The sequence below is a fragment of the Suncus etruscus genome, chromosome 9, assembly GCF_024139225.1.
Source record: "Suncus etruscus isolate mSunEtr1 chromosome 9, mSunEtr1.pri.cur, whole genome shotgun sequence".
NCBI lineage: Eukaryota > Metazoa > Chordata > Mammalia > Eulipotyphla > Soricidae > Suncus > Suncus etruscus.
In genome coordinates this window covers 108,025,254-108,052,100 of record NC_064856.1, presented here as the reverse complement: position 1 = coordinate 108,052,100, position 26,847 = coordinate 108,025,254, and the positions used below count along the sequence as shown (strand labels likewise).

At 59.0% G+C, this 26,847-nt stretch overlaps 1 protein-coding gene across 5 annotated transcripts in view; it reads right to left on the bottom strand.

Moving 5' to 3' along the window:
- MARK2 (microtubule affinity regulating kinase 2) overlaps window positions 1-26,847 on the bottom strand; it is a 58,123-nt gene that overhangs the window by 1,722 nt on the left and 29,554 nt on the right. Inside the window, exons 2-17 of one of the 5 annotated variants that reach the window (XM_049779613.1) lie at window positions 9,602-9,781; window positions 9,380-9,433; window positions 7,379-7,427; window positions 7,095-7,160; window positions 6,935-7,005; window positions 6,693-6,749; window positions 6,128-6,364; window positions 5,348-5,467; window positions 5,149-5,248; window positions 4,933-5,045; window positions 3,560-3,692; window positions 3,165-3,343; window positions 2,914-3,011; window positions 2,170-2,331; window positions 1,460-1,717; window positions 551-577 (exon numbers count right to left, since the gene is read on the bottom strand). In XM_049779613.1, coding sequence (XP_049635570.1) covers window positions 551-577; window positions 1,460-1,717; window positions 2,170-2,331; window positions 2,914-3,011; window positions 3,165-3,343; window positions 3,560-3,692; window positions 4,933-5,045; window positions 5,149-5,248; window positions 5,348-5,467; window positions 6,128-6,364; window positions 6,693-6,749; window positions 6,935-7,005; window positions 7,095-7,160; window positions 7,379-7,427; window positions 9,380-9,433; window positions 9,602-9,781 — 1,904 coding nt within the window. Of the gene's footprint in view, window positions 1-391; window positions 426-550; window positions 578-1,459; window positions 1,718-1,749; window positions 2,332-2,913; window positions 3,012-3,164; window positions 3,344-3,559; window positions 3,693-4,932; window positions 5,046-5,148; window positions 5,249-5,347; window positions 5,468-6,127; window positions 6,365-6,692; window positions 6,750-6,934; window positions 7,006-7,094; window positions 7,161-7,378; window positions 7,428-9,379; window positions 9,434-9,601; window positions 9,782-26,847 lie in introns of those variants that run through there. The other 4 variants (XM_049779612.1, XM_049779608.1, XM_049779609.1 and 1 more) reach the window with 4 other exon arrangements.

The following is a 26,847-nucleotide window of genomic DNA, read 5'->3' as shown; positions in this document are numbered from 1 at the left end:
CCCAGCTGGGGGAGGGGACGTTGCTGTTCTTGTGCTCGCTCTCTCTCTCCCTCCAGGGCAGTAGCAAGAGCTGGGAGAGTGGGGTTGGGCCTAGTGCTGCAGAGCTGCCAGAAGGGGGTGCTGTGCCCCACTCCTGACACTGTTTCCTGGGGCATTCAGGCATCAGACGCAAGCCCTGGAACCCCAGTGTCCCCGCAGAACCTCCACAGTCGTGCAACTCCAGAGGACACACAGCCCTGGTCGGGGGGAGCCCAGGAGCCCTTCACAGCGCATGCACAGACCAGGAACCAGGAGGAGCCCAAGGCAGTGACCCAACCTGGGGCAGGGGAGAGGGGGAGGACGATCTTAAAGGGAGACTTCCCTGAGAGGGGGGCCCCCAGGCCCGTTCTGTGCCCTGGGCAGCAAGTCAGGGGGTAGCTTCGTCCCTTTAAGATGGCAGGAAGAGGCCACACGGGTTAGCGGAGGGGGTGAGAGCCGAAAGGGGAGTTAGTGGCCGAGCGAGCGCGGCAGGACACGGGACAGACACACACAGAGCGGGCTCAACGCCTACCTTCTGGCAAACCTGAAAGACAGATTTCTAAAAAACAAAACAAAACAAACAAAAAAGACAAAATAAAAAAAGAAATAAAAGAAAAACAAAACAACAACAACAACATAAAAAAACCAACAAGACGGAATGTGGATAAGCAGGTAGGGGCGGGCGCCCCAGGTTCGGGGCCACCCCATTAGTGGAAGAGCCGCTCAGCGGGGCGAGAGTCCCCCAAAGCCCAGCTTGAAGGGGGCCAGCGGCAGGAAAGAGCCACGAGCTGACCCCCGACTGCTGTTGGGGCTCCCTGAAGTGGGTGAGCAGGTAGGACGGAGGTGGGGTGCAGCCAGGCGCAGCCAGGCAGGACTGAAGTCTCCTGGGGTGCTGGGGGCCAGGGGAGAGAAAGCCCAGGGGGAGGAGGGCCCCCCTGGCTCTGACACAGGGAAGCAGGTTGCACTGCATGGTGCCCCCACCCCACACCCAGGTCTGCCCTTCCTACAGGCCGAAGGGAGGAGATGCAAGCGGACATGCAGGTCAAAGGGGGGACGGCGGCACGGGGGGGGGGGGGGGCCTCCCTGCTGGCCCTGCTTGGCTCCTGCCTCATGACTTTGCAGCTGTGGCAGCAAATCTAAGTTTCCATGGGAACCCAGGAGAGAAGAGGGGGCTTTTATTTTAGCATCTGAGTTCACACTCTCCCGAAGAGGAGGCGGCCGTGGCCATCTGCTTGCGGCCAGAGAACACGGGTGTGGATGAGGGGTTTGGAGGAGGCTCAAAGGGGGCCAGGGTAACATGAGGGGCCTACAAGAGGCGCATTTCATAGACTTCCTCGGGCTTCCGCCCACCTGGCAGGAACCCCCCAGCCCACCCTGCCCCCGGCCCGACCCCAAGCAGGGCCTGGCCATCCCTCACTGCCACCCTCTGTGCCCACCTCACCTGCGCACAAACTTGGAGGTGAACTTGCTGAAGATGCTTCCTGAGGCACCACGCCGGCCCTGGCTGTTCCCAGAGGGGGAGGCCGGGGTGACGCCGTAGGACAGATTTGGCTGGTCCCGCACCTGCCGGAGCTGCCCCGCATGGAAGGTGCTGCGGCTGGACACACCCCGAGGGAAATTTGTCCGTTCTGGGGCGCCACCGCTGCTGCTGATGTTGTGGGCGGAGGGGGAGGCGACAGGGACGCGCTGGGGGGCTGTGCTGTGGGTAAAGACCGGGAGGGGACAAGGTGTCAGGGGAACAAAAGGCCCGGCAGTGGTGGGGGAGCAGGGTGGGGTGGGGGTTGCTAGGACAGAGGCAGCCATGGGGAGGACACAGAAGGGACACGGGAGGGACACAGTACATCTGCATGGGAGCCGGGAAGGCGGGGAGGCACAGGCAGAGCCGCAGAACAAGACCGATAAGGGGCCTAAGGACAGTCCAGGGAGGCCCCAGAACAAAAAAGCTTCCTCCGGCTTCTTGCGCCTGGCACCCAGCACCCTGAGGGGACCTGAGCCCCTGGACAAGGGGGCGGCACACTGTGGGCGTGGTCCTGTTTGTGCCACTGCCAGGCCACGGGATCCCCAGCCACGGCTCTTGGCCCAGGTGACAAGAAGAGCAGGACTGGCAGGTGTGGGTGGGGGGTGAGGATGGGCAGGCCCCAGCACACTTGCCTGGGCCGCGGCACCTCACAGTTACTTTCCGTGGGGGGCAGCCCAGTGGCCTTGTTGGGGTGCACGGAGGCCGACATGGATTTCTGGTGCTGGCGGGGTCGTGCCGCAGAGACTGCGGCGGAAGCAGAAGCCGTGGAGGCCCGGGACCCTGGCATGGTTAGGCTAGGAGACAAAAGCAGCGGAGAGGCTTGGGTTAGGGGCAGGCAGGGCGGGAGGCAGCCAGAGGCGTGGGGGGGGGGGGCAGCCGGGAGGGGAGAGGTGAGTCAGAGCCCAGGTCATATAAGGGACGCAGGCCCCAGCCCTTGCAGGAACAAACGAGAGCGAGATGCACTGCTGGTTTCCTGGGCACCTCGGAACCAGAACGAGGGTGTCTGGCGATAGAGCATTCGATGCTTGGAAAGAGGCGGATGCTGGAGAAAACACTGATGATGGTCAGGGTTCTGCTCTCGAGGGTATAGGTGGAGCTACCCTCAATGGGTCCATCTCTAAACGGGGCAACTCTGCAGTGTGCCCTGAGATGGTGCCCCAGTGGAGCACCCCTGGCAGGGCCTGGCTGCTGGGGGTGCAGATGGCGAAGGTGGCTTTGTGGAGCCTGATGTGAGGGCCCTGCATGCGGTGCCCTCAAAGACCACAGGGCAGAGGAGACGGAGGTGCCGGGGTGGACAGCTGGATCGGACAGAGTCAAGACGGAGTGTGGGGTGCAGGGAGAGGGACAGGGTGCAGGGGAGGCCTGGGCCTGCTTACCTGTCTTTACCGTTCTGAATGGAGGCCTGGCCCAGGCTGGACCTCTCCAGGAGTGGAGAGTTCCTGCTTCGGTTTGTGCTGGTGGAGAGGACGCTGTTCTGTGGGAGGAAGGGCAGAGTCAGGTCACAGAAACCTGAGTCTCCCTTGGTCACCGGAAGCGTTTCCCTCCGGCGTCCGGGGTACAAAGGTTGGCGGCAAATCTGGGTGGAAAGAGGTGCTTCCAGCGTCATCCAGGAAAGTGTGGGACTCACCGTGGATGGGGTGGGGGTGCTCTTCTTCCTCTCCAGGCCGGGCAGGGGGCTGGCAGGCACTTTGGCTGTGCTGCTGGCTTTGCGCCCCGACTCTCGGTCCTCTTCGGTCCGCTTGTTTTCAGCGTTGTTACTCTGCGTCTTCTTTGAGTAGGAATTTGAGGTGGGAATGGCAGGACCAGCTGCGGGGCCAAAGGCACCAATGGTCAGGTGGGGCCTGACGACACCCCGGTCCAAGCCCTGGTGTACCCCTCAGCTCTGCCAGCGGCCAGCGAGGGGTATCCGGAGGGTCCAGGGAGGCCCTGTGGGCCCAGCCAAGTGGCAGGACTAGGACAAAAATGCAGCGCAGCTGTGGCAGGACCAAGGCCTGGCCCCTGCTTGAGGCCCCCAGCACTGACCCTGGTCACTGAAGCGCCGCTGCTTGGGGTTGGCGGAGACGCTGCGCTGCACCTTGTGGGAGGGGGAGGGGGCGCTGCTGTTGGTCAGTTCCGTCGACGGCCTCGGCTTCAGGGTGATGGTGTCGCCCTCCAGCTGTATGGAGGAGGGGCCACATGTCAGGGGACACCCATGCACCCCTTTGTCCAGCTTGGCCAGGGCCACCCAGCCCCAACCCAGCTCACAGAACACACAAACCCTGCAAGACCAATGTAAATGGAAACAGCAGAAGACAGTGCCCCCTAGAGACCTGATACCGGATCAAAAAACTACACCTAGACCTTGCGCCTCAGAGAAGAGGACAAGGGGCCCAGGGGAGCTCTGATAGGCCTCAGAGAGGCTCAAGGGCCAGCACACAGCATTCCCCAGCACCGCTGGGTGTGGCCCTGGAACAACAGAGGATGGAAGACTCAGGGCCCAGGTTGCAGAGATCTGAAAGGCTGGAGCTTCTCAGGCTACATCAGGGGTGGGGGGAGCCCCAGATTCGAAGGCCAGGATCCCCAGGCCTGCACGGTTCCCCGAACACTTTCTGGGTGTGACCATCCACCCCACAGCAGATATGTCCTAACTGGCTAAGAACATAGGAGAGCGGGGTGGGGAGGCTGTGTCCTTGGGGACACGGGATGGAGAAGAAGCCCACAAACTCAAGACTCAGGTGTGGGTTCGTGAGCTCCCAGATGGGCAAAACAAGCACAACTGCCATATGTACGTATAAACACACACACCCAGAACCCCAGGCCCAGATGCGCACACACACTCACCCAACCAGCTCCAAGATACACACACACACACACACACACACACACACACACACACACACACACACACACACACACGGCTCCCCCCCACCCATAGCACAGCCATTAGAACCATATGGGACTTAAGGAACACAGGGAGAATCCCTATTCCCAGATGAGCTGCTGGCTCCACCAGAATGTTAGGCAGGGTGTGACAGAGCTGGCTGAGGGGTGTGGATGGACTGTGAGGGTGGGGAGTGGGGGGTGAAACCCTAGGGGCAATGGCCAGACTGAGGGTAGGACTTGAGGGGCGTGGGCGGGCAGTAAGGGCGTGGCCAAGACGAGGGGTGCTACTCGAGGGGCGTGGCCAGGTAGTGAGTGGGTGGGAGCGATGTGAGGGGCATGGTCAAGCTCCAAGGAATATATGACTGGACTGTGAGGGTGGGGGAGACTTGAAGGGCGAGACCAAGCTACGTGGGGCGTGGCTGGACCTCGAGGGTGGGGTGACTTGAGGGGCGGGGTCAAGTAGTGAGAGGGTGGCTAGACTGCAGGACCTGGCGGTTGGTTCTGAGAAAGTGGGTACGGATGGGGACACCTACCTCGGAGCTCTTGTAGCCCAGGAGCAGGTAGGTGGCCATCACCTCGTTGTATCTCTGGCCCACCAGCGAGTCCTGGATCTCTTCCCGCGTGTAGCCCATGGACACCATCAACTCTGCACAGACAGACAGGGTGGAGAACAACACCCCGTTAAGGCTGGTCCAGAGTCCAGACCCTGGGGGGGGGGGGTCACACGGATCAGCACAGGGTGGCCTCACCTGTCCGTCGGGGGTCCTTATAGTCGGGAAGTGGCTCCACATAAGGCTTTAACTCATCGTCTTCGTGACCCACGTTCATCCATCGATCTTTCATGATTTGCTGGGGAGCAGAGGGAAGGAGGGTAGAGAGGAAGGGGGCTCAGCACGGAGGCCTTCTCGGGACCCAGTCCCTTCTAGCCAGCCAGGCTCCTGCGCTCACCTCTAAAGTGCCTCTCTTGCTGGGGTTGAGGATGAGGAATTTCTTCAGCAGGTTTTCACAGTCTGTGGACATGTAGAACGGAATGCGGTATTTCCCCCTCAGTACCCGCTCCCGAAGCTCCTGCAGGGGGAAAGGCTGTGAGGCTTGGGGAGAAAACCGGCATCATCATCATTTTTTTTTTGGTTTGTGAGTCATTCGAACCACTGTCCATCCTGGATCAGCTGCTTACAAGGCAAACACCTTACTATCTATCTCTGTGCTATCTCTCCGGCCCAGAGAAAACTGCCATTTTTTTATTTTTTTTGGGCCCAGAGAAAACTGCCATTTTTTTTTTTTTGGGGATCACACCCGGCAGCACTCAGGGGCTCCTCATAGCTCTACGCTCAGAAATCTCTCCTGGCAGGTTCAGGGGACCATATGGGATGCTGGGATTTGAACCACTGTCCATCCTGAATCATTTTCTGTGCAAGGCAAACGCCCTGCCACTTTGCTATCTCTCTGGCGCATGCAGGAGGCAGGTCAGAGGTCAGAGCAATAGTATAGGAGGGAGGAAATTTGACTTGCATACAGCCAACCCGGGTTCAATCCCCGGCTCCTGTATGGTCTCCCAAGCCCGCCAGAAGTAATTCCAGAGTGCAGAGCAAAGAGTAACACGAGCACAGCCAGGTATCGCAATAAAAAAAAATAAATAAAAAGGAAGTAGAAAGGGTCAGAGGCCAGACTGAGACCAGAGGCCAAGGGCGCAGGAGGAGTGACAATGTCCCAGCCATCTCACTCCACCTTGAGGTTCTGTCCGTCGAAAGGCAGCGAGCCGCTGACCAGGGTATACAGGATCACGCCCAGGCTCCATACGTCCACCTCGGGACCGTCATACTTCTTGCCCTGGAACAGCTCTGGGGCTGCGTATGGGGGGCTGCCACAGAAGGTGTCCAGCTTGTTCCCAAAGGTAAATTCGTTGCTGAAGCCGAAGTCTGCAATCTTGATGTTCATATCGGCGTCCAAGAGCAGGTTTTCTGCCTAGGGAGGGTTCAAGAGGACACATGTCAAGCATAGCATGGGGCAGGAAGGAGCTGAGATGGGGAACATGAAGAAGGGGGAAGAAGGGAGGGAGAGAGAGAAAGTGCGCGAGAGCGAGCGCATCCCATCTCCTGCTTCAGGCTGTGTGTGCTAACCCCATCAGTGTGACTTGGGAAGTTGTGAGGGAGCTGGGGTGGGGGCAACAAGACTCAGAAGCAGTGTGAGAGCCACAGTCTGACCACACTTCTTGGGGGGCATCCTGGCAAGGGAAGTGCCGAGCATCAGCTCAGCTTGCTGCATACACAGAGTGGTGTTCTGAGGGGCTCACCTTTAAGTCTCTGTGCACGATGAACTTCTGGTGGCAGTACTGCACAGCCGACACTATCTGGAAGGAAGGAAGGAGGGAGGCTTAGCTCAGGGCTACTGGGCGCCCACATTGGGGCTGGGTGGCATGCCCAGATAGATCTGAAGTGCTTGCCAAAGGCCACACCCCAGCAGACGAGCAGCTCCCTCTGCAATACCAAACTCCCCAAAGGCCGAGAGCGGTCCCCAGCCCCAAATGGCACCCACCTGGCGAAATTTGGCTCGGGCCTCCTTCTCTTTCATCCTGCCATGAGCTACCAGGTAATCAAACACCTCTCCTGCAGGGACGGGCAGGTCTGGGTCAGGGGCGTGCTGTGGCGGGGTGGGTGGGTGAGGGGTACGGGAAGTGGTGGGGGGCCATGCCTACCTCCACTCGCATATTCCATCACCAGGTAGAGCGTCTTCTCTGTCTCGATCACTTCAAATAACTTAACTGTGAGGAAAAAGACCGAGCTGGGAGTCAGAGCAGCAGGGGCCGCAGGATGGAGGCCCGGATGGTACAGCTTTGTGCTCTGGGGGATCGTCACCCCCTTTTCACATCCTACCCCCTAGCCCTTAGGGACAGTCCAGGAGACATGCCACCAGTAAGGAACTGGCCAGCGCCCCAAGGCCTGGTGAGTGAGGGCAGGAGGAAGGACACAGGGTTCTCACCGATGTTGGGGTGATTCAAAACCTTCATTATCCTCACTTCTCGGAAGAGCTGGAAAACAGAACCCCAGGGGTGGTGTCTGCTCAGCAGGCTCCCCTTGGGAGCGCCCTCCCAGCTGGACCCCCTTCCCAGAGAGAAGAGCACGGCAAGGGAGAGGTGGGAAGTGGGGTGGGTGGACTGAAGGAAACCCATTTCCTGGGGTTCAGCTCCTCCGGGGTGCTGCAGTCAACCCATTCTGCCACCAAACAGCAGGTGGGTTTGGTTGGGTGCCTGAAATCAGGGGACTGTGAACCCATCACATAAATATTCACAAGCCGAGCTGCTCCTAGCAGCTCAGAGACAAAACCCATACTAGGGCCCTGGGATATGTGTGTGTGTGCGTGGGGGTGGGGGGGACAAGGAGAAATATTCTAAGTGGGGACCCCCGGGGCTTCCAGTCTAGAGTCGGCGGCTTGGGGCACAAGTGGGGAAGGCTTTCCTCCTGGGCCTCTGGGGGGGTTGCAGGAGTCGCCACTCCTAAAAATAGCTGGTGCCAATTTTAATCAAATCCACCTCCACACACTCACGCTCTCTTTGTGAAACAAAATCAGGGACTCCAAAGCCTGTATTTCCAGAACGAGGGATGACAGAAATGAACTCCAGCCCCTCTGCGGGGGCCAGAGGAGTGGAGGAGGTGGGTTTCGGTCATAGACCACCCTGCTCCCACAAGGGCTGTGCTTTCGTCCCTGTTTCTCAGAGGGTGGTCTGGAGGCCTGACTGAGGAGAGAGGCCCTGACAGAGAACCAACACCTTTGTTCCCCTCTGGGGAGCTAAAAAGGGAAATGGAGATGAGCCGGCAGGGAGCAGCAGAGAGTGGCCTGGCACAGGGAGGCCCTGGGTCCCAGCCCTGACACTGCAGACACACAAGGAAAGTCGAGAAGGGCCCCTGGACGTTCAGTGCCCCGGTCCTGCGAGGGCCCAGGCTTCTCGTGTTTTCTCTCCTGGCCCCGGCACCCCCTCAGGGACAGTAACAAGGGCCCAGCAAGGCGTTTTGGGAGGAGGAAAGTGACTGCTGGCTTGTCTGGAAGCCGGAAAGGTCTAGCTAGTCAGGACGCATCCTTTGAGGCTCACTATGGAGGAACAGGTGTCAGGAGGGGCCTGGAAGAAAGCAGGTGAGAAGGTGCCAGCCTGGATGAAGGCCACAGCCCCTGCACAGTGGCCTTAAGCGTGTGGCCGCTTCCCTTCTTTCTGCAAAGCTGCTCCCTCAGGGCCCTTGAGGTGATCCTGGGGTCGAGGGTATCACAAAAAAGTAGGAAACACCTTGGTTCTGGCTGTCAGCGGGTTGTGTCAGAACAACCCTAATTCTGGGCAGACTCTAATAAACAGTCGCGAAACCTGAGCAATGTCATGTGCTCAGAAACAGGAAAACTCAGTAGCTACGAGCTGCAAGGGCTGGACTGTGCAAGGTCAGAAATCCCAAGCTACAGGGCAGGAGTGATAGCACAGAGGGGAGGGCATTTGCCTTACACAGGGCCAACCCGTGTTGGATCCCTGGCATCCCAAAGGGTCCCCCGAGCCTGCCACGAGAAAGCCCAGAACACTGCAGGGTGTGAGGGACAAAGCTAGTCCTGGAGCTCTGTGGGAAAGCCAGCTGCTAGCCCTTCGCTGTCACCAGGGGTGGCCTGGCTATCCCCTGGCCATGAACCTCTCTCCAGCTCATTCCCAGGAGCAGTGCTCTGTGGCTGCAGGAAACAAGTGTGTGGCAGCCGGGAGTGGTGCCCGGGAGCTCAGCACTCATCTTGGGCTTCCTACTGCTGTGCCACCATGTCTAGCCAAGCCTGTGTACGAGTGACTCTGGCAGGGGCAGGTGTGTGTCCACGTATGCGCAAATATTGGTAGGAGAGACATGCGGCCGCTCCAGCCCACAGGGGCAGGCCTGGGGGGGGGGGGTCCATGCTGCAGACCCAGGACCAGCGGCCAAAGGAGGGGCAGGGTGGTGGCCCCAGTCAGGGCCTGGCACTTACCTTCTGGAGGCTGGAGGAGTTGAGCTGCGTCTTGTCGATGATCTTAACAGCCACCTGGGTACGAGACGAAAGCCCCTCTGTCACCTGGCCATGTGCCGACCCGGCCCCAGGAGACACAGCTTGTGGGATGGATGGACGGAGCCCACGGCCCATCCACAGTGTTCCTTCAGGGGACACAGCCAGACTGCCGTGGGGGGGGGGGGTGCCTCAGCCTGGGCTCACCTCTTTCCCAGTCAGGATGTGCCGGGCCAGCTTCACCTTGGCGAAGTTGCCCTTGCCAATGGTCTTGAGGAGCCGGTAGTTGCCGATGTGCGGCTGCTCATCGGCAGAGGGGGCCGAGTTCCGGCCCCGCAGCATGTTGGACTTGGTGCTGGGCTTGGAGTCGAGGTGCGCCAGGGTGGGCTGCGGCAAGAACACACACATCCTCAGCCCAGCCACTCCCAGGCCCATAAGGAACCACAGGCAGGGGAGTTCGGGAGGGGGCGGGCGAGGAGCCATGCTGGCTCCCATGACCCACCATGTGGCTCCTCCCAGTCACAGGAGCAACACGACCGACTGGGATGAGTGCAAGACAGGATGGCGCCCTGGACACCTGCTTGCTAAGGGGGGCAGCCTGGACCTCAGGACGCCCAGGGCAGGGACTAGAGCAAGGTGCCGTGGATTTGCCTGAGCCCCACAGCCAGGACAGGTGAGGGAACAAATGAGGTGATGGCAAAAAGGATTCAATGGGGGGTATAGTGGGAGAGGGAGAGCGGAATGGGGAGAGAAAGAAAGACATAGTAGGGAGTAGGTTAGACGGGGGAACCCTACGACAAGAGCAGAGGGTAACGGACACTCCTGAGGGCTGCAGTGCTGGAATGTCCAGGCAGGAAACCAGAACCATTGACGGCACCGTAAGTCACAATCACTAAGTTATAAAAGTTTTTAGAAGAACATATGCTGGGGCTGGAGCAATAGCAAAGCAGGGAGGGCATCTGCCTTGCACACACCTGAGTTTGATCCCTGGCACTCACAGGGTTCCCAGAGCCTGTGAGGAGTAATTCTTGAGCACAGAGCCAAGAGTAACCCCACCAGAGCACCACTGGGTGTGGCCCTCCCAAATGAACAAAAATATATATATGTTGCAGTCTGGGCAGTATGTCTCTGATAGACTAGAGCCCAGGGGGGCCCAGCCAGGACAAACATCAGTGGGGATCCCCCAACCTGGGCTCAAATCCCAGCATCCCATATGGCCCCCCAAGCCTGCCAGGGGTGATTTCTGAGTGCATAGCCAGGAGTAACCCATAGCCAGGAGTAACCCCTGAGCACCACCAAGTGTGGCCAAAAACCCCTGAAAACAAAAAACAAAATGGGGTCAGAGCAATTGCAGAGGGCAGGGCATTTGCCTTGCATGTGGCCAACCCGGGTTGGATTCCCAGCATCTTGTAGAGTCCCCTGAGCCTTCCAGGAGTGATTTTTTTTTTTTTGCCACACCCGTTTGATGCTCAGGAGTTACTACTGGCTAAGCACTCAGAAACTGCCCCTGGCTTGGGGGGACCATATGGGACGCCGGGGGATGGAACCTCGGTCCTTCCTTGGCTAGCACTTGCAAGGCAGACACCTTACCTCTAGCGCCACCTCTCCAGCCCTGGGAGTGATTCTTGAGTACAGAGCAAGGAGTAACCCCTGAGCACTGCCAGGTGTGGACCCCAACCCCCCAATAAAACCAAAAGACAAATACCCAGTAATGTGCCGGCTACAGCGATGAAGCCACAAGGCCCAGAATTCCACGACTGCTACTTCACATAGGGCATAATTTTGCTTTCTTTTTTATTGAGGGGCCACACCTCATGGTGCTCAGGTGCTACTCCTGGTCTGGCCCTGGGGGATGGTCCTGGTGTTCTGGGAACCAAAGGCAGACTGCACTGGGAAGTCTCTCTCTCTCTGGCCCCATGGGGACTCTGGTCTCACCCAAGTCTGGAACCTGCCCTGTCTGGCTTCTCCCTCAAGACCAGAGCACAGGAACGAGGGTTCCTGTTGGGGGTCAGGCATGAGTGCAGGGGGAGCTGAGGAGCACGCCTCGCAAGGTCCCAGATATGTCCTGCTGGTCCACAGAGACCCCAAGACCCCTCAGCCACCCCTATGCTGCCCCCAGTTCTTTGGCTTCAGTTTTGTCCCCGGCAGCTGCTTTTTAAGACAATGACTAAATGGCACATTCCCAACACCCCTGTATGCAGGGTGGTGCTACCCTCCCTGCCCTCTGTAGTGGTTTGGGGGGGGGGGGGTCACTGAAGATCTCCTAGGGGTGAGCAGGGGGAAAGACCATATGCCTAAGAGTGCCGAGAAGAACGTCTGGAGAGATGGGTCACAGGCTGGGGTGCACCCAGGCATTCCCAAACACCACCAAAGGACCTGAAAAGGGAAGAAGAGGAGGGGGCCAGGCGACGTCTAAGCGTGGCTGCACCCAGTCTCCTCCAAGGGTGCTTGATCCCAGGCCCAGTAGGGCATCTGTACCTAGGTCTGTGGCCACCTGCTCCAGGATTTAGTTGGGGAGAGCTTGGAGCAGGAGGCTATGAGTTGGGTTCCCAGAGTCACCTCAAATCCCCCACATGACACAGCAAGGAATTTCTTGTCAACCAACCAGCACACAGCAGAGAACAGGACCCTGCAGCCGCCACTGATCCAGCAAGTGCTGTCACACACATCAGGCATGCGTGACACCTCAGGTCACACCCCTAGTCCCTTCCACGCCTGTTCTAGGACCTTCTGGATCATTCCCAAGATGAAGAAACTGTGGCCAAGTGAGGGGGAGCACGTGCCTGTGCCTTGAGCTTCGGACGCACTACCAGGCAGCCGAGCCACCCAAGATGACCCTCCTTCTGAGACGACCCTCATTCCTTTCCACGCAACGCAACCATCAGAGCCTCTGGCACACCAAGACAGAGAGCTGAGCACCACGAATCTGAGTCTAGGGTCAGCGTGGTCCCTGTGGTGGCTGAGTGGGGTGCCAGGCCCAGCGGCACTGCCCAGCTCCCACGGGGGATGCTCAGGAGGGACACGGTCCTCCCAACTCTGCAGCAGGGGTGTGTGGCAGAGAGGGACCCAGAAGGATGTTACTTGGACCCGGGTCCCCCAACGAAGGGTGCAAAGAGCTCGTGGCCCCTTGAGCCACCAGTCTGGCAGAGGCATGGGTGTCAGGGGTACCTGGAAAGCTCTTACACCCCAGAGGAGCCCCTAAACCTGCTGTCAGTACAGCCCCTGGGACCCAGATGGCCTTTGAAGGAGTCCCCAAGGGAGGTAGTGTGTGGGCCCCTCTGGTGCAAGAGTGCGGGCCATGGCTGGCGTGGGGTTCAGAGCCTTGATCCTTCCTGCCGTCAGGTCTGGCCCGGAAGACAGCGCTGACTCAGGTGGGCAGGGCACCATGCTGGGCTCCCCCCACCCCAACAGTGTGCCTCTGGGCAAGCTCACACATCCTGGGGCTCTGCACTCAGCTGGGGGGGGGGGCAGGCATGTGGGCCGAGGGGCGAGGTAGGAAAGGCAGGCCGGACCTGGACCCAGAACCAACCGTGTCCCCTCCGCAGGGGTGCGTCCTCACGAGCCCCAACCTGCCTCCTCCCTCCTCCTGGGGCTGCACCCTCAGACGCTGGCACCCCAAGGCTTCCGTACGGTGCTCCTCTGCCTCTCCTGGCCTGGCCGCTGGATGCCCCCCCATAGGCCACTTCCTGATGCCAGGTACCTGGCTCCCTCTGGCAAGACTTTCAGGTGGGCAGGCACAGAGGGAGCAGAGGGTGATTCCTGGGGCAGGAGTGGGGAGACATACCTGGCTGGAAAGGGGGACCAGGGCTACCGACGGCCACTTCCATTCAGCAGAGCCCCCAGCAGAACCTGTCAGGCGGCGGTGAGGGCAAAGTACAGAGGCTGGGAGCAGCCAGGCCCAGGGCGGGGGCAGGCGGCGCCACCAGCCGCCCTCACTCCCGACCAGGCGGCACCTTCCACCACCTCCGAGGGCAGGAGCCCCGTGTCCCACCGGCCCAGCTGGAGCCGCTCCTGCCTGGGAACCTGCACGGATGTCGCAACCGAAACCACCACAGAGAGCGGCCCAGCCGGGAGAGCCAAGGGGGCCAGGCCCTGTGGTTCACTGGGGCCGGCTGGAGCGGCAGGGGCCCCCGAAATGCACGAGGTCACGGCAGGAACGCCTGGGCAGGCACAGGTGGAGGACAAGGCCTGGAGGGCCCAGGAAGCAAGGCTGGCGGAGAGACAGAGAGAGAAAGAGGAGAGAGAGAAAGGAGAGAGGCGGGTTCACAGCGACTTCCTTCTCCTCCCCTCCCCCCCTCCCCGGAAGCGGGCTGCCCCACCCTCCCCAAGGTGCTCCTGGGCAACAGCTGGGAAGGGCGGGAGGGGAACCTTCCCCAGACAGGCCAGTCATAAAGTCTTATCTGTGCTGGGACAGGTGGGCCCTGGGCCTGGCTACACTACACAGGGGACTCAGGCCTGTGGCCCCAGAGAGCCCAGACCAGTGGGGCAGCCGAGCGGGCTGTGTGTGTGTGTGTGTCTGTGTATGGGTTGAGACAGCAGAGGAACCTTCTCTGCAGAAGTGGCTCCATGACACAAGCAGATTCTGACACACAGACGCCATTGATACAACTCCAGGGGCAGCCGGGGACTCTGTGGGCTCTATGGGATTTTTTCATTTTTCTTTGTATCCGGTGGTGCTTAGGGGTCACTCCAGGCTCTGCACTCAGGAACTACTGCTGGCAGCGCTCAGGGACCACCTGGGATGCCGGGATAGAGCCTGGGTCAGCCTCTGTACTATTTCCCCATCCGCTAGCTTTATGGGCTCTCTATGAAAACTTTTGTCACTAATAGAGATAGGCTTTTTTTTTTTTTTTTTTTTTTGGTTTTTGGGCCACACCTGTTTGACGCTCAGGGGTTACTCCTGGCTATGAGCTCAGAAATCGCCCCTGGCTTGGGGAGACCATATGGGACGCCGGGGGATCGGGGATCGAACCTCGGTCCGTCCTACGCTACCGCTTTTAAGGCAGACACCTTACCTCTAGCGCCACCTTCCCGGCCCCTAGAGATAGGCTTTGGATCCTCATTTTGATGCACGAATACGAAGCACGCTAGCTCTATGGCAGGGGTTTCAAACTCGCGGCCCGTGGGCCGTTTGCGGCCCTCCATACATTTTGTGGCCCTGCCCTAGAGGAATCTTGTTCTGTTTTGTTTTAGTTATTTGGGTCACAACCCCCAATGTTCAAGGCTTACTACTGACTTTGCACTCAAGGATCACCCCGACTTTGCCTTCTGCAGCCCCCAAGTAAATTGAGTTTGAGAACCTTGCTCTATGGGTTCTCTATGAAAACTTTTGTCACTAATAGAGAATAGGCTTCGGAACCTCATTTTGATGCACCAATAGGCAGCACACACACATACATGGGTGTACCATGGCACTACCTTCCAGATGGCCCTTTCTCGCAGGGCTCTACACTTTCTCGAAGCCTTCCCTCTGGCTCAGACCTACTTTGTTTTTGTTTTGGGGCCACACCAGCGCTGCTTGGGGCTTACTCCTGGCAGGCATGTTTCGCTGTGTGCAAGACAAACACCTCACCCTACCCACTGTACTATCTCTCTGGCACCCACTCTTGTGTTCTTGCCCTAAGTTCAAACGAGGGTCTCCCCTGCCCAGACTTTCTCAGTGACATCCCCACACCTGGATACACCCCCCCTCCAAACCAGGACTCACAGGAGAGCTCCGCTCACATCCATATGCCTCTCTGCAGGGAACTACCTGGTCATGAGAGCTGCTGCCCTCAGCACCCCAGCACTCCTGCATCCATGCCCCTGGCGCTTGGGCCCACTCTGGGCTCTGCAGCCCTAACGGCCCTTTACCAATCTCTCTCAAGCCTACACTTGCTCTTATTCCTCCCAAAGGTCAGGCCCTGGCTCCTCCCCAGCCCTGAAGGAAGGTAGCGGCTGCTGACCCTGGGGTTGCCCGGGACCACTGTTCCTGTCGTGCTCAGGTTCTGCAGCGTCACGGGGACCTGCTTCCTCAGTTGGCAGGGAGGCAACTCGGGACTCCGTGCTTGGAGGAAGTACCAAGCACTGACCTCAAACCACGGAGGCCGGAGAGGGAGCATGGGGCAGGGCAACGGGCAGGTCACGTGACGGGCTCTTTAACCCTTCCTCCTCTTCTGCCCGGACCACTGCCACCCTCAATGGCCAGTCAATGAAGACTCAGGCACTGTGGGGGGAACAGAGAGGCCTGGCCAAGCACTGACCAGTGTGTGGCAGGAGGCGCGGCCACCTGCCCTCTTGCCCAGCCCCAGGGAGCCCGTGCACGAAGGTCAATAGAGCCAAGTGGGCGGCTCACAGGCAGGAACTGGGCGGGCCCTGGCCCTTCGCCCTACAGTCTCAAGCTCCAAGGAGTCCAGTCTTAGTAGGCCTGGAAGATGGGGGCACCTGCTGACCCAGGCAGAGGTGAGGGTGGAGCTGGCTTGGGCAGCTCCCAGCATGGATTGCTCCTCACTTGCACAGGGTGCCAGAAGTTTCCAGCACCTCCACATCCCCAGGGACTGTGGTGCCTTTCAAGCCCCAGGCGCTGGATCTATGAGGGTCGAGTTTCCAAGCACCCTCACCCCTCACCCTTCACCCCACCCTGCCTGGTCTCTGCCACCGGCTGTCTTTGCTCCTTCCCAGTGGACTGAATGTGAACAAGAGGACCTGGTTTCTCCTGGTCTCTGAGTCCTCATGATGAGGCAGGGGCAGAACTCGCATGATTGTGGTGAAAAGATGGGGATGTGGTGGTGGCGCTGCCCAATGGGCCTGTGCTCAAGGAGGGTGCCACGAGGCAGGAACTCCAGGACCATCCTAGGTGCTCAAAGGGCCCTGAGCAGAGCTGGAGTGGGAAGAGTCTGGCTGCAGGCACCAGGGCGGCGCTGCCGGGATTGCTGCTGGGATTCCTTCCAACTCCCAGAAAGCCGAGTTCTAGCTGGGGAACCTCTTTCCTGAGAACACACTTAGGTCCAGGGGCAGGGTAGAGAAGGTGGCCGGAGGCCTGAGGCTCATCCCCAGCAGTGGTCTGCTCCTCCCACTCCCCAGTCCTTCTTCATGCCTAGCAGAGGAGGCCCAGGAAGAGCCCGCATACCGGTACCACATGGCACCGTGGTGCTCGCTCCTCCCATGCCAGTGGGTTACTGTAACCATAGAGACCAGCAGGCGCCTCCAGAGCGCGGAGAGCCAGCCTGCCAGCAGCCAGGGCTCTGGGGGAGGCAGAAGGCAGCCTGCGGCGGATAGAACGTTTGGAGCTGCCGGGACCACCCTGTGCAGGGAGGCTTGTTCTCTGGACTTGTTCTATCTGCCTGATGCTCTGTGCTGGGCTGATGGGCAGAGCTGAGATGGCCTGGGAAGGCCCTGGCCCTGCCGCACCACACAGCAGGCAGGGGAGGCACCGGAAGACCCCATTCAAACGGCTGACGGGACAGGAGCCCACATCAGCTGACCCTTGCCCTGGTCCAGACTCCTTGGGTGGAAACAGGGATGGAGAAAAGCCGGCACCACTTAAGGGCCCTGAAGCCACCTTCTGGCATGGAAGAGGCGCTCAGTGCACCCACCAAGCCCAAGGCTGCCCACCCTCCTCTATGCCCAGCCACTCCCCACACCAGCAGAGACACGGACACGCAAAGCCTTGCCCTGAGCCCCTGTGCTCTGCTTTCGGGGTTCCTTCTCCCTAGACGGGAGGAACTGGTCTGTGACTCAGGCCCTGGCCAGGACCGCTTCACGGCACAGCCACACCCGGGGCGGGCAGGATGGCCAAGTCAATGGCTGTGCCCATGGGCAGTGCCACCAAAGAGCCCCCCTATTCCCCGCTGGATGGGATGTCAGGAGCTGAATTTCTCAGGTGCTGCTGAGGCCCTAAGGTCTCGCTCCTGACCCTCCAACCTTGTCCAAGGTGGTCACCAAGGCCAACGGGATTCAGGAGGGTAACACAAGGGCCCTCCCCTCAGCAAAGGCCCCTCAGTCAAGCCTGGAGGGTAAACTGTCCTCCAGAAGCATCAGAGAGTCTCTGGTGGATACTCTGCTCACATGCTTCCTCCCTGAGCAAACACACCGATTTCCAGATACCTCCCCTGCCCCTAGTGTGTCCCCCAAAGGCCCCCCCCCATGCACACCTGCCTCCTGCACAGAGCCACACCCCCACTGCCTCCTGTTACAGAGGAGCAGTGAACTAAAAACGGCAGCTGGGGAGTGAAGTTGACTCACCCAGCACAATCATCTCCTCCCAGAATCTCCCATCTTCTCTTGGGGCTTTTGCCAACACAAAGTCAAAAAGAAGCACGAGATCTTACAGAAAAAGAAAGAGGGAGAGAGAAAAAAACCTGTCTTGTGTTTATGCAACAGCCTTGCTGCCTGCAAGCAAGCGGCTTCCCCATAGCCCCTGCCCTGGTCCCATAGGCCTTCCTTGGGCCCTGCCTGGAGAGAAGACAGGAGAGGAAGGAACCAGCTCAGGCCAGGGCCTTCGGGTTCTACGCGCTGCCTGAGGAAGGAGAAAAGGAGAAGGTGGGCCCTGCCTGCTTCCAAGAGGGAGCAGCAGCAGCAACAGGACGAGGAATAGGGAGGAAAATACACTGGGACAAAGCTGGCTGCCCCAGAAGTGACCCTGGCCAGAGGTCAGAGCTCCAGTGGCGAAAAGGACCAGAAGCACCACAGGCCTCCACCAAGGGGTGAAGGGCCGCCCCACTCCCGGCTCCTGGCACTACCCTGGCCACCACACACTGGCAGAGGCTCCGTCCCCTCCCCCTCCTGCAGAACATCCCTGGGCACCCAGAAGGGGTGAGTCTGCCTGTCCCTCAGAGCCCGGGGGTTCCTGCCTTTCGTGCTGGGAGTACAGGGCACTGAGGGCACATGCAAATCTGCTCAAGCAAAATCTGCCAAGAGCTGCCCGACTTGGGGTGGAAGACGTGGCTCAGCGGTCGGTCGCCTGCCAGGGAGGGTTTCACCCCTACACGGATACACTTGCACACACTTGCCAGAGAGATCCCGGCCGAGCTGGCAGGGAAGCCCGGCAGGCAGTGGCTGCTTGCCACACGCACATAGACACACACACACACACACACACACACACACACACACACACACACGCATGCAAGCACATGCGTGCGCCCAAGTCCCAGGCATTGGGAACAGGACCTGGGGTTAGCTGCAGCAACGGGGCTCCTACCCTACCTTTCAAGGCCTGAGTGAGAAAATGCAATGTGTGAGGGCTGGGAGTGGGAGGATGGAAGGAGACAGGAACACATGGAAGCGAGGGCATCTCTAAGGAAGGGAGCACGAAGGGAGCCCTGGATAAGCCTCCAAGAGATGGTCCCACATCTCTCCACCTCCTTGCACCACGGTGCTACCTGGGGGCAGGGGTGGGCAGGGGCAGATTCTGGTGACTTTGCCAGACCCAATCCTGGAGACAGAGGGTTCCAACCCTACAGAGTGAGGGGAGAAGGCCAGGAGGGGCTGAGTGCTGGCTTTGCAGGACCTACCTAGTCCCCTGCACCCTAGCAGCCCTGGAACGAACCCTAAGCACAGAGCAGGGAATCGTTTCCAGGTGTGGCTGGTCCCAAAGAACAATGAGGAGCAGGCCAGGATGCCTAGTGTTATGTGCCTGCTCTCACCAGGCTACTTTCTCAGGCCAAACACAGCTCCATTCCTGGGGAAAGCCACAACCCCCACCCTGCCTGCACTGGTCCCACACTCTGACCCAGACACAAACAGCCACTTTTCACTTCAGACTCAAGGAAAGCGCTTGCTTTCCCAATAGCTTGGTCTATTCAAGTCCTGGGAAGAGCATCTGATCACACCAGGTGCCAAGGAAGAACCCCCCCCCCCACACACACACACTTTTTTCAGGACTGAGGGTGCAGAGGAAGGTATGAGCTCTAGGGCCAGGTGAGCTCCATGCAATAGATGCTGCAACTAGCAGGTGGCCCTGGAGACAGGAACCAGCAGGCAGGGCAGGTGGCCAGAGTCACTCAGGGCACGGAGGAAGAGGGCCCCAAATGGACCACATTCTCGTCATTGAGTCTTAAAGGCCAGACAGGAGAGAGGAAAACCCCATCCCCACACCACCCCCTCCCCAACCTCCTAAGAGAAGAAGCAGGATGGGTAGAGGCTGCCATTGCCCCATCCCAAGCTCTCCTTGCCCAGGTACCTACAGGGGCCCCAACACACCATGAGTACCTGGCAAGGAAGAGCGAAGGTGTGAAGTCGAAGGGACCAAATACGAACATATCCCATCCCAGAGCCCTAGGCCCAGGAGCACAGAGGGGCGCCCTGGCTCTAGGTCTGTGACCCCTTGACTTGAGGTGGGGCGGGACAGCTCTGGCCATGCAGCCGCCCCAACATCTCATCCCACCCCACACTCACAACTCGACTTCCCTGCACACCAGGACACTGAGCTGGCCTAGAACTGTCGACTCAAGGGCAAGGTCCGTCTGCGCCCACCAAGCACTGGGACTCAGACCTGGTGAGGGTCACAAAAGGCTGTGGTTGCTCACCTGTTCTCTCCCTCACATAAAAGCCCATGCTGTGCGCGTGAGCACACACACACAGTCCCACTCTGGGAAATGCAGCACACACACCTGGTTCCTGCCAGCAAGCACCGGGACGTTCTAGCCATTCAGAACTCAGACAGGGGGCCAGAGCAATAATACAGCAATAGGGCATTTGCCTTGCATGTGGCCAATCCAGCACGGACCCAGTTCAATTCCCAGCATCCCATATGGTCCCCCGAGCCCACCACGGATGATTTTGAAGTGCAGAGCCAGGAGCCAGGAGTAACCTGAGTGATGCTGGGTGTGGCCCAAAAACAAAACAAAAAATAACTCAGATAGGACTACACAGATACACAGGCTGGAGGTGCTGACCCCTTAGTTATGAGATGAGGGGAGGAGAGTATGTGAGTGTATGTGTGTACACACAGGTGTAGGGTGAATGGGGGGTGCTTGGTCATACTCCCAGCCCCCCCCTCCAGCTGTTCTAAACAAACTGAACACAAGGGGCTGGAGAGATAGCATGAAGGTAGTGCATTTGCCCTGTATGCAGAAGGACGGTTGTTTGAATCCCGGCATCCCGGAGCCTGCCAAGGGTGATTTCTGAGCATAGAGCCAGGAGTGACCCCTGAGTGCTGCTGGATGTGACGCCAAAACTAAAAACAAAAACAAATCAAAACTGAACATGATCATAGTTTGGGTACTGGGCCTCATATCCCAGGAACCTGCTGGGATTCGTGCAGGGGGGCCGTTTCCTGAAACAGCCACTCTGCTCCGGGCCTCCAGGATGAACCTGAGACTCTGGGGGAGAGGGAGAGCAGAAGTAGGCAGACGCAAGGGACAGTGAAAGCCTGTAGGGGGGATGCTGCTCCCCACGAAGGTGTGTCCAGTCTCCCCCCACACCAGCCCAGCTCCCACCAAGCCTCGCCTCTCCTGCCCTGAGAGCACTACTTGGTCAAGTGACCCCAGGACGTGACAGCCCAGGTCACGTGAGCTGCCCTTGTTCTGGCAGGAGGATTAGAGCGACCTGGACCTGTCTGCAGGGGGGGACGCACACACTGGGCAGCTCAGCGGCCTCCTGCCAAGAACTCTTTCGCTCAAGTATAAAGCAGAAATTTCTCACCAAACGCCAGAGTAGTGAACCCAGCCAAATCCCACTTATGATCAAGTGACCTTGCGGCACAGCCCAACTTTTCCAATTTTCTTGGCATGAAAGGCTAGCGTTGGGGTGAGGGGAGGGAGGGGGGAAGGGTGGAGTGTTCAAGTCGGGAAGGGTCACAGGGGACCCCTCGAGGACCCCAGTAAACTAACAGCTCAGCAAAGGCCTTCTGGCCTCTAAGGGGGAAGCAGAAGGAAAGAGAAGGTTCCTGGGTCCCCCTAAAACAAATCCACCCCAGCTTCTCAAGACTGTTCCCCTCATTCCCAACTCAGTGTCTGACACCGTTCCAGGACCAGGGGCAGTGGCGTCAGGGGAACAGGGCCCCACTGTAGGTGACCTCCATGGGTCCACCTGACAATGACAGCACTGGCCACAAATAGGAAGAGGCGGTGGTGTCGAAGCTCTTGGCACTAAAGGCGCACACACTAGGCCCTGGCTCTGCAAAACTGCTGCTTCTTCCGAGTCCTGGGTACGACCATCGTCAACCTGCCCTCCTCCTCAACAGCCTGGGCCATGTGCGGCAAGGCTCTCCCCAGACTGAACCTCAGGAGAGATGGTTTCCACTGCTTAGTTCTGGGGGCCTCCCCAGTGGTGCTCAGAGGCCATGAGGCTGGACCATCCTCACAATATCCCCCCTCTAGGAACAAGGCAGTTTCCCCTTTCCTAGCCTGAGCTGACCCCAGCCCCCAGGCTGTGAGGCTGGGCAGCCCGGGGACACTGAGGGTCTGGTGGGCTCCATTCGGCTGCAGGGAAGAGAGATGGCACCGTGAGGTGTTCCAAGAATAACCCCCACCCACCCACCCACCCACCCACCCACCCACCCAGCTCTGCCGGAGAACAGGTGCTCAGAAGCGCCTTCCAGTCTCCCCCACCCTGCACTGGATTGGTGGGTGATGGGGTCTCCCTGATGTTTCAATCTGCACCTTGTGCAGGCCGACACCAGCTGGCAGCGGGCCACAGTATATCTCCATGAGGCCTTTATCTCAGGGAATCAAGGATGCCATGCAGCAGGGAGGCTGGCTGAGGTCTGAGTCTCTCAGAGCAGGTCACTCCAGTCAGTTTGGCAGGGAGGAGGGCGAGAGAGAGAAGTAAAGAGCACAGAAAGTGAGTATCTATTTTCTTTGTTTTCTTTTTTGGGTGCTCGGGGAGTACTCCTAGCTCTGTGCTCAGGAATCATTCCTGGCAGGCTCGGTGGATCATATGGGATGCCGGGGATCGGACCTGGGTAAGCTGTGTGCAAGGCAAACATCCGCCCCGCTGTGCTACCATTCCGACCCCCATTTTTCTGTCTTTAACCCCATCCCTAAAACCAGAGAAGGGGACCCAACTGGGTTCCCCTAGGCCAGGGGCAGGTGGGGGTAAGCAAAGACCAGAGAGGCTAGGGAAGGAGGGGAGACCAGCCCCGGCACGAGCACTACGCAGGACCCTTCAACTCCACCCTGACAGAATGGAAGAGGGTGGGGGCAGGCACCAGGGTTCACATGGCCCCTCCCGGGTGACTCAAAGCCACTATAGTGCTCAGCCTCCTGGTGCAGGAGGTAAGGGGCATCTTGGTGGTTCTGTGTCACCGTCACAGATGGGGCCTCACCTCTGGGCAAAGTATCACCCAGGGCCGCCGCCACCCAGGTGCTGACCGGTGACAAACTGTCTGGACTGGCAGGAGGGATGGCAGAAGCACTTTCACTTTCTCACCAAGCCCTAGGTCTGCAGAACCTGGAGGGAGGGGGAGACACATGGCCTTCTCCCCAAGGAGTGCAGTTTGGCCTGGTCCACCCTCAAGAAAGACCATCCTGGGGTGCAAGGGCCTTAGGGAGCCCTCAGGGAGCCTGGCATGTGACAGCCTCCTCCCTCCCGCCCCCGCCCCATCATTCCTGTTGTCCTTCCGCGCACACACAGCCTCCGAGTGCCAGTGAACAGGGATGACAGGGACACACAGCGGAAGGCACAGCTGCACCGTGAACGGAGGTTCCCCCAACTGGAGGCCAGCCCAGACCGGCCAGCCCAGACCGGCACTCTGGGCTCTGGACACCTGTCCTCAAACGGACAAAGTTCCCTCTGGCCTTGGCCACCACCCCCACTGCCCGGAGCCCCACCCCCACCACCTGTTCCCACTCTTTCTCCTGGCCAGTCGGCCAGGCATCCTTCCCTCCAGGCATCCTTCCAGCTCTGTCCCTCCCTCCCTCTGCAGTCCTCCATTCCCCCAGCCCGCATCGGCATAGGTATCGTCTTCATCATCATCATCAGGACTGTGCTGTCTCCTTCACAGCTCTGGGTGGCTCTCTGGCCACGGTGTCACAAGATGCAATGAGGGCCAAGGGAAATTTCCAGGACTTAAGTCATCGCTGTGACCTCAGTGCCTGGCACCCACCAGCTCCCCAGATGCTTTCCTAATCCCTGGGGAGGGTCCTTTTCAGGAGGGCGCGACCCCTCACCTAATAGTTCTTAGCATGGCCCAGCTCCATGTGACCCCTTCCACTGAGGTCAGGCACAAAGCTGGTGCCGCGGCTTAACTCCCTTCCGGGGCCACTGGTGCTTCTACGGATGGGCGGATGGACGATCTCTGGAAGGACTGGAGAACTCGGCTCCAGCACGAGTTTGGCTTGTAGCTCCTCTGCTTGTCCTTCTGCCAGGAGATCTGAGGGAGCCCCCCATTCCCAACCGAGCCTGCCTACCGGCCAGGCTCTGGAGTGGATGTGCCAGGGTCCAGGCCCTGAGGTCTGGATGTTCACCAACCTCTCTACCCTGCTCCCACGAAGGCCACAGGAAGGGGCATGGGCTACATGGTCTGGAGCAGGGGTCTCAAACTCGTGGCCCGCAGGCCGTTTGCGGCCCTCCGTACAACATTTTGTGGCCCTGCCCTAGAGGAATCTCTTTTTGTTTTGTTTTAGTTGTTTGGGTCACACACCCCAATGTTCAAGGCTTACTACTGACTTTGCACTCAAGGATCACCCCGACTTTGCCTCCTGCGGCCCCCAGGTAAATTGAGTTTGAGAGCCCTGGTCTGGAGACTATAGCCGCAGAGATGTCTCCCTGCTTGAGCCCACTGACCTGAGGAAATGTTAACCAGCAGGAGGACGTGTACACGAGGAACACATTTGCGGGTCACAGAACACACCTTGAACACACTCGGATTAGGCACACACATAGCGAGTATGCCTGGGGCACAACTGCAAAGCCATGTGGTGTGTCAAACACACGAGGAACACACAGTGCATGCAAAATGCACATGGAACATGGCTGCAGAGCAGAGACTGGAGATCACTGCCTCTGCCTGGGGGTGGGGGGACTGTGGCCTCAGCACTGCCATGAGTGATTCCTGCACGCAGAGCCAGGAGTCAGCCCTGAGCATCGGGCTACGGTCCAAAGAACCAAAAACAAACAGAAACCTTAGCGCCCTAACACCACCACCACCACTACCACTACCTCCCCCTGTGCCTGGGGAAGGACAAGTGGCTGCGACCTAGAATTCAAGCTTCTAGGCTCCTCCCACATCTCTGCAGCCTGAGAGGGCCATGGGGCAGGCAGGCAGGCAGGCACTGGGAAAAGCTGGGTCTGGGCTGCGAGGGTCCCTGGCACACCTGCGCCCAGCACCGCCCCTACCAACGTCACTACTTTCCTCCGAGGCTCCAGGACTGGGCGCTGCCTGCAGTTTCAGTGTAGTGCCGTGTTCCAGCAGACCCGTCTGACAGGTCCTGCTCTGCCACCCCCTCCGCGCGCCGCTGCTGCCTTCCGCCTGCTCTGGACCCAGGAGCCAGCTGAGGCTTATGCCAACACCACCAAGCCCAGGGAGGGGAGGGGAGGAAGGGTCCTTCTCACCCTAGACCCACAAAGGCCCCTGAGAACTAGGCTCCTGACTTCCCAGCTCTAGGTAAGCTTGGAGGAGCCACTGTGTTCCCCAAGAGGCTCTTCTGGAAATCTGGGTCCCACCCCCCAGCGGTGCTGCTGTGGTGTGAAATGGGCCTTCCTGTGCCCCACTCCCGCCCACTATAAATAGCGCCAGCCTCCTGATACAGCCCACATGACCATACCAGCTCTGGACAGAACACTCCACTGGTGGCCCTGGGCTCCCCAAGCCATCAAGGGAGAAAGGGGTGCAGTACCAGGGCCAGTAGCTGTGTGTCCTGCAGGGGCTGGGGGGGGGTGTCTCCAGGCCCTGGTCTCAGCTGCAATTTAAGGAAGCCAGAGGGTCCCTCAACCCCTGCTGTGATTTCTGTTAAATCTTCACACAAACTAGAATCTACAGGGCCAATCTTCCCCTTAGCCTCGTATTCTGAAAAGGTACCCTTTTTTGTTTGTTCTTTTGGCCACACCTGGTGACGCTCAGGGTTACTCATGGCTCTGTGCTCAGAAATCGCTCCTGGCTTGGGAAACCAAATGGGACGCTGGGGGATTGAATAGTAGTCCTAGCCTAGCGCACAAGGTAGACAGATGCCTTACGGCCTGCGCCACTACTCTGGCCCTAAGAGATGCCTTTTTGCAGAACAAAATATGTGTCGTGAGACTGACACAGGACAATGGATAGATAGGGTGCTTGCCCTGCACACGACCTGGGTTCAACCTCTCATATGCCATTTGGTCTCCAAGCCACCACCAGGGGTGATTCTTGAGCACAGAACCAGGGCAGGGATAAGCCCTGAGTACTGCCAGAAGTGGTGAGTCCCAAAACAAAAAAGCCTAATAAAAGGGAAAAAGTGCCCTCATTAAGACACAGATCGAGACTTGAGGTCAAAAATGCCAGAGATTTGGGGCTGGAAAGAGTACAGTGGAAAGGTGCTTGCCTTGCATGCAGTAGACCCAGGTTCGGTCCTGGCACCGGACATGGTCCCCTGAGCACAGAGCCAGGAGTAAGCCCTGAGCATCAGCTGGATGTGGTCCCAAACAAATAGGCAAAAATAGCAGCGGCTTGACTTCCAGATCAATCGCATATTCCCCATCCCCCAGTTTGTCTGCAGCAAACAGCCAGTTTCCAATGCCCTTCTCCGTGGTTTCACTAACTACTGGGAGACAAGCACTGGCCGAGGCAGACAGGCTCTGGGAAGGGAGTGAGGGGCTTTGAGGGAGAGAAGCACAACCCAGGCCATATGGGACCAAAGCAGGGGCTCAAGTGCAGCTGCCTGTGGCACAAGTCACAGTCCCAAGTGGCTCAAGTCTGCGGGTTCAATCTTTGAGGAGAACCATGAGCCCAGAGGTCAGACCTCAGTCTCCCTGCTACCAGGACCTATGTCCTGCCAGAATTCCGACTTGCTTCCTCGAGTGTGGACACCCACCTCCCCACCCCTCAGCAAGGAACCCTACCAGGACAGACTTGGCTTCCACTTCCTGTCCCCCTCTGGACCCAATGGGGTTAGTACGCAGCAAACACGACACGACACGGGAAGAGTCTGAAGACAAAGTCAGGGAGTGGCTAAAAGAGTGTCAGGTTCCTGGGAAGCTGTGAAGCGCTTCCTGCCAGGGACTGCACCTAGAATCCCAGCTGGGTCCTGGCGGTGTTCCAGAAGGCGAGGGACAGAAGCCCCTCCATGCCCCAGCTGCTGGCTGGCCAGTGCAGCCTCTGTCTGACCCAGCCCCCTGCTGTCGGCCATCAGTGCCAGGACACCTCAGAAGGTCGCAGGGAACGGTGTGTGGAACACACGCAAAGTCCCAGACCAGGAGAGAAGACAACTACTATAAGAGAAGACTCCTTAAAAGGGCCCGAGTGATTGCATAGCAGAGCTGGGGGGGGGGTAATTCCGATGGGGAGGGGACAGTGAGGGCGCAGACACTAGGGTGGAAGGTGTGACGTTGGAATATTG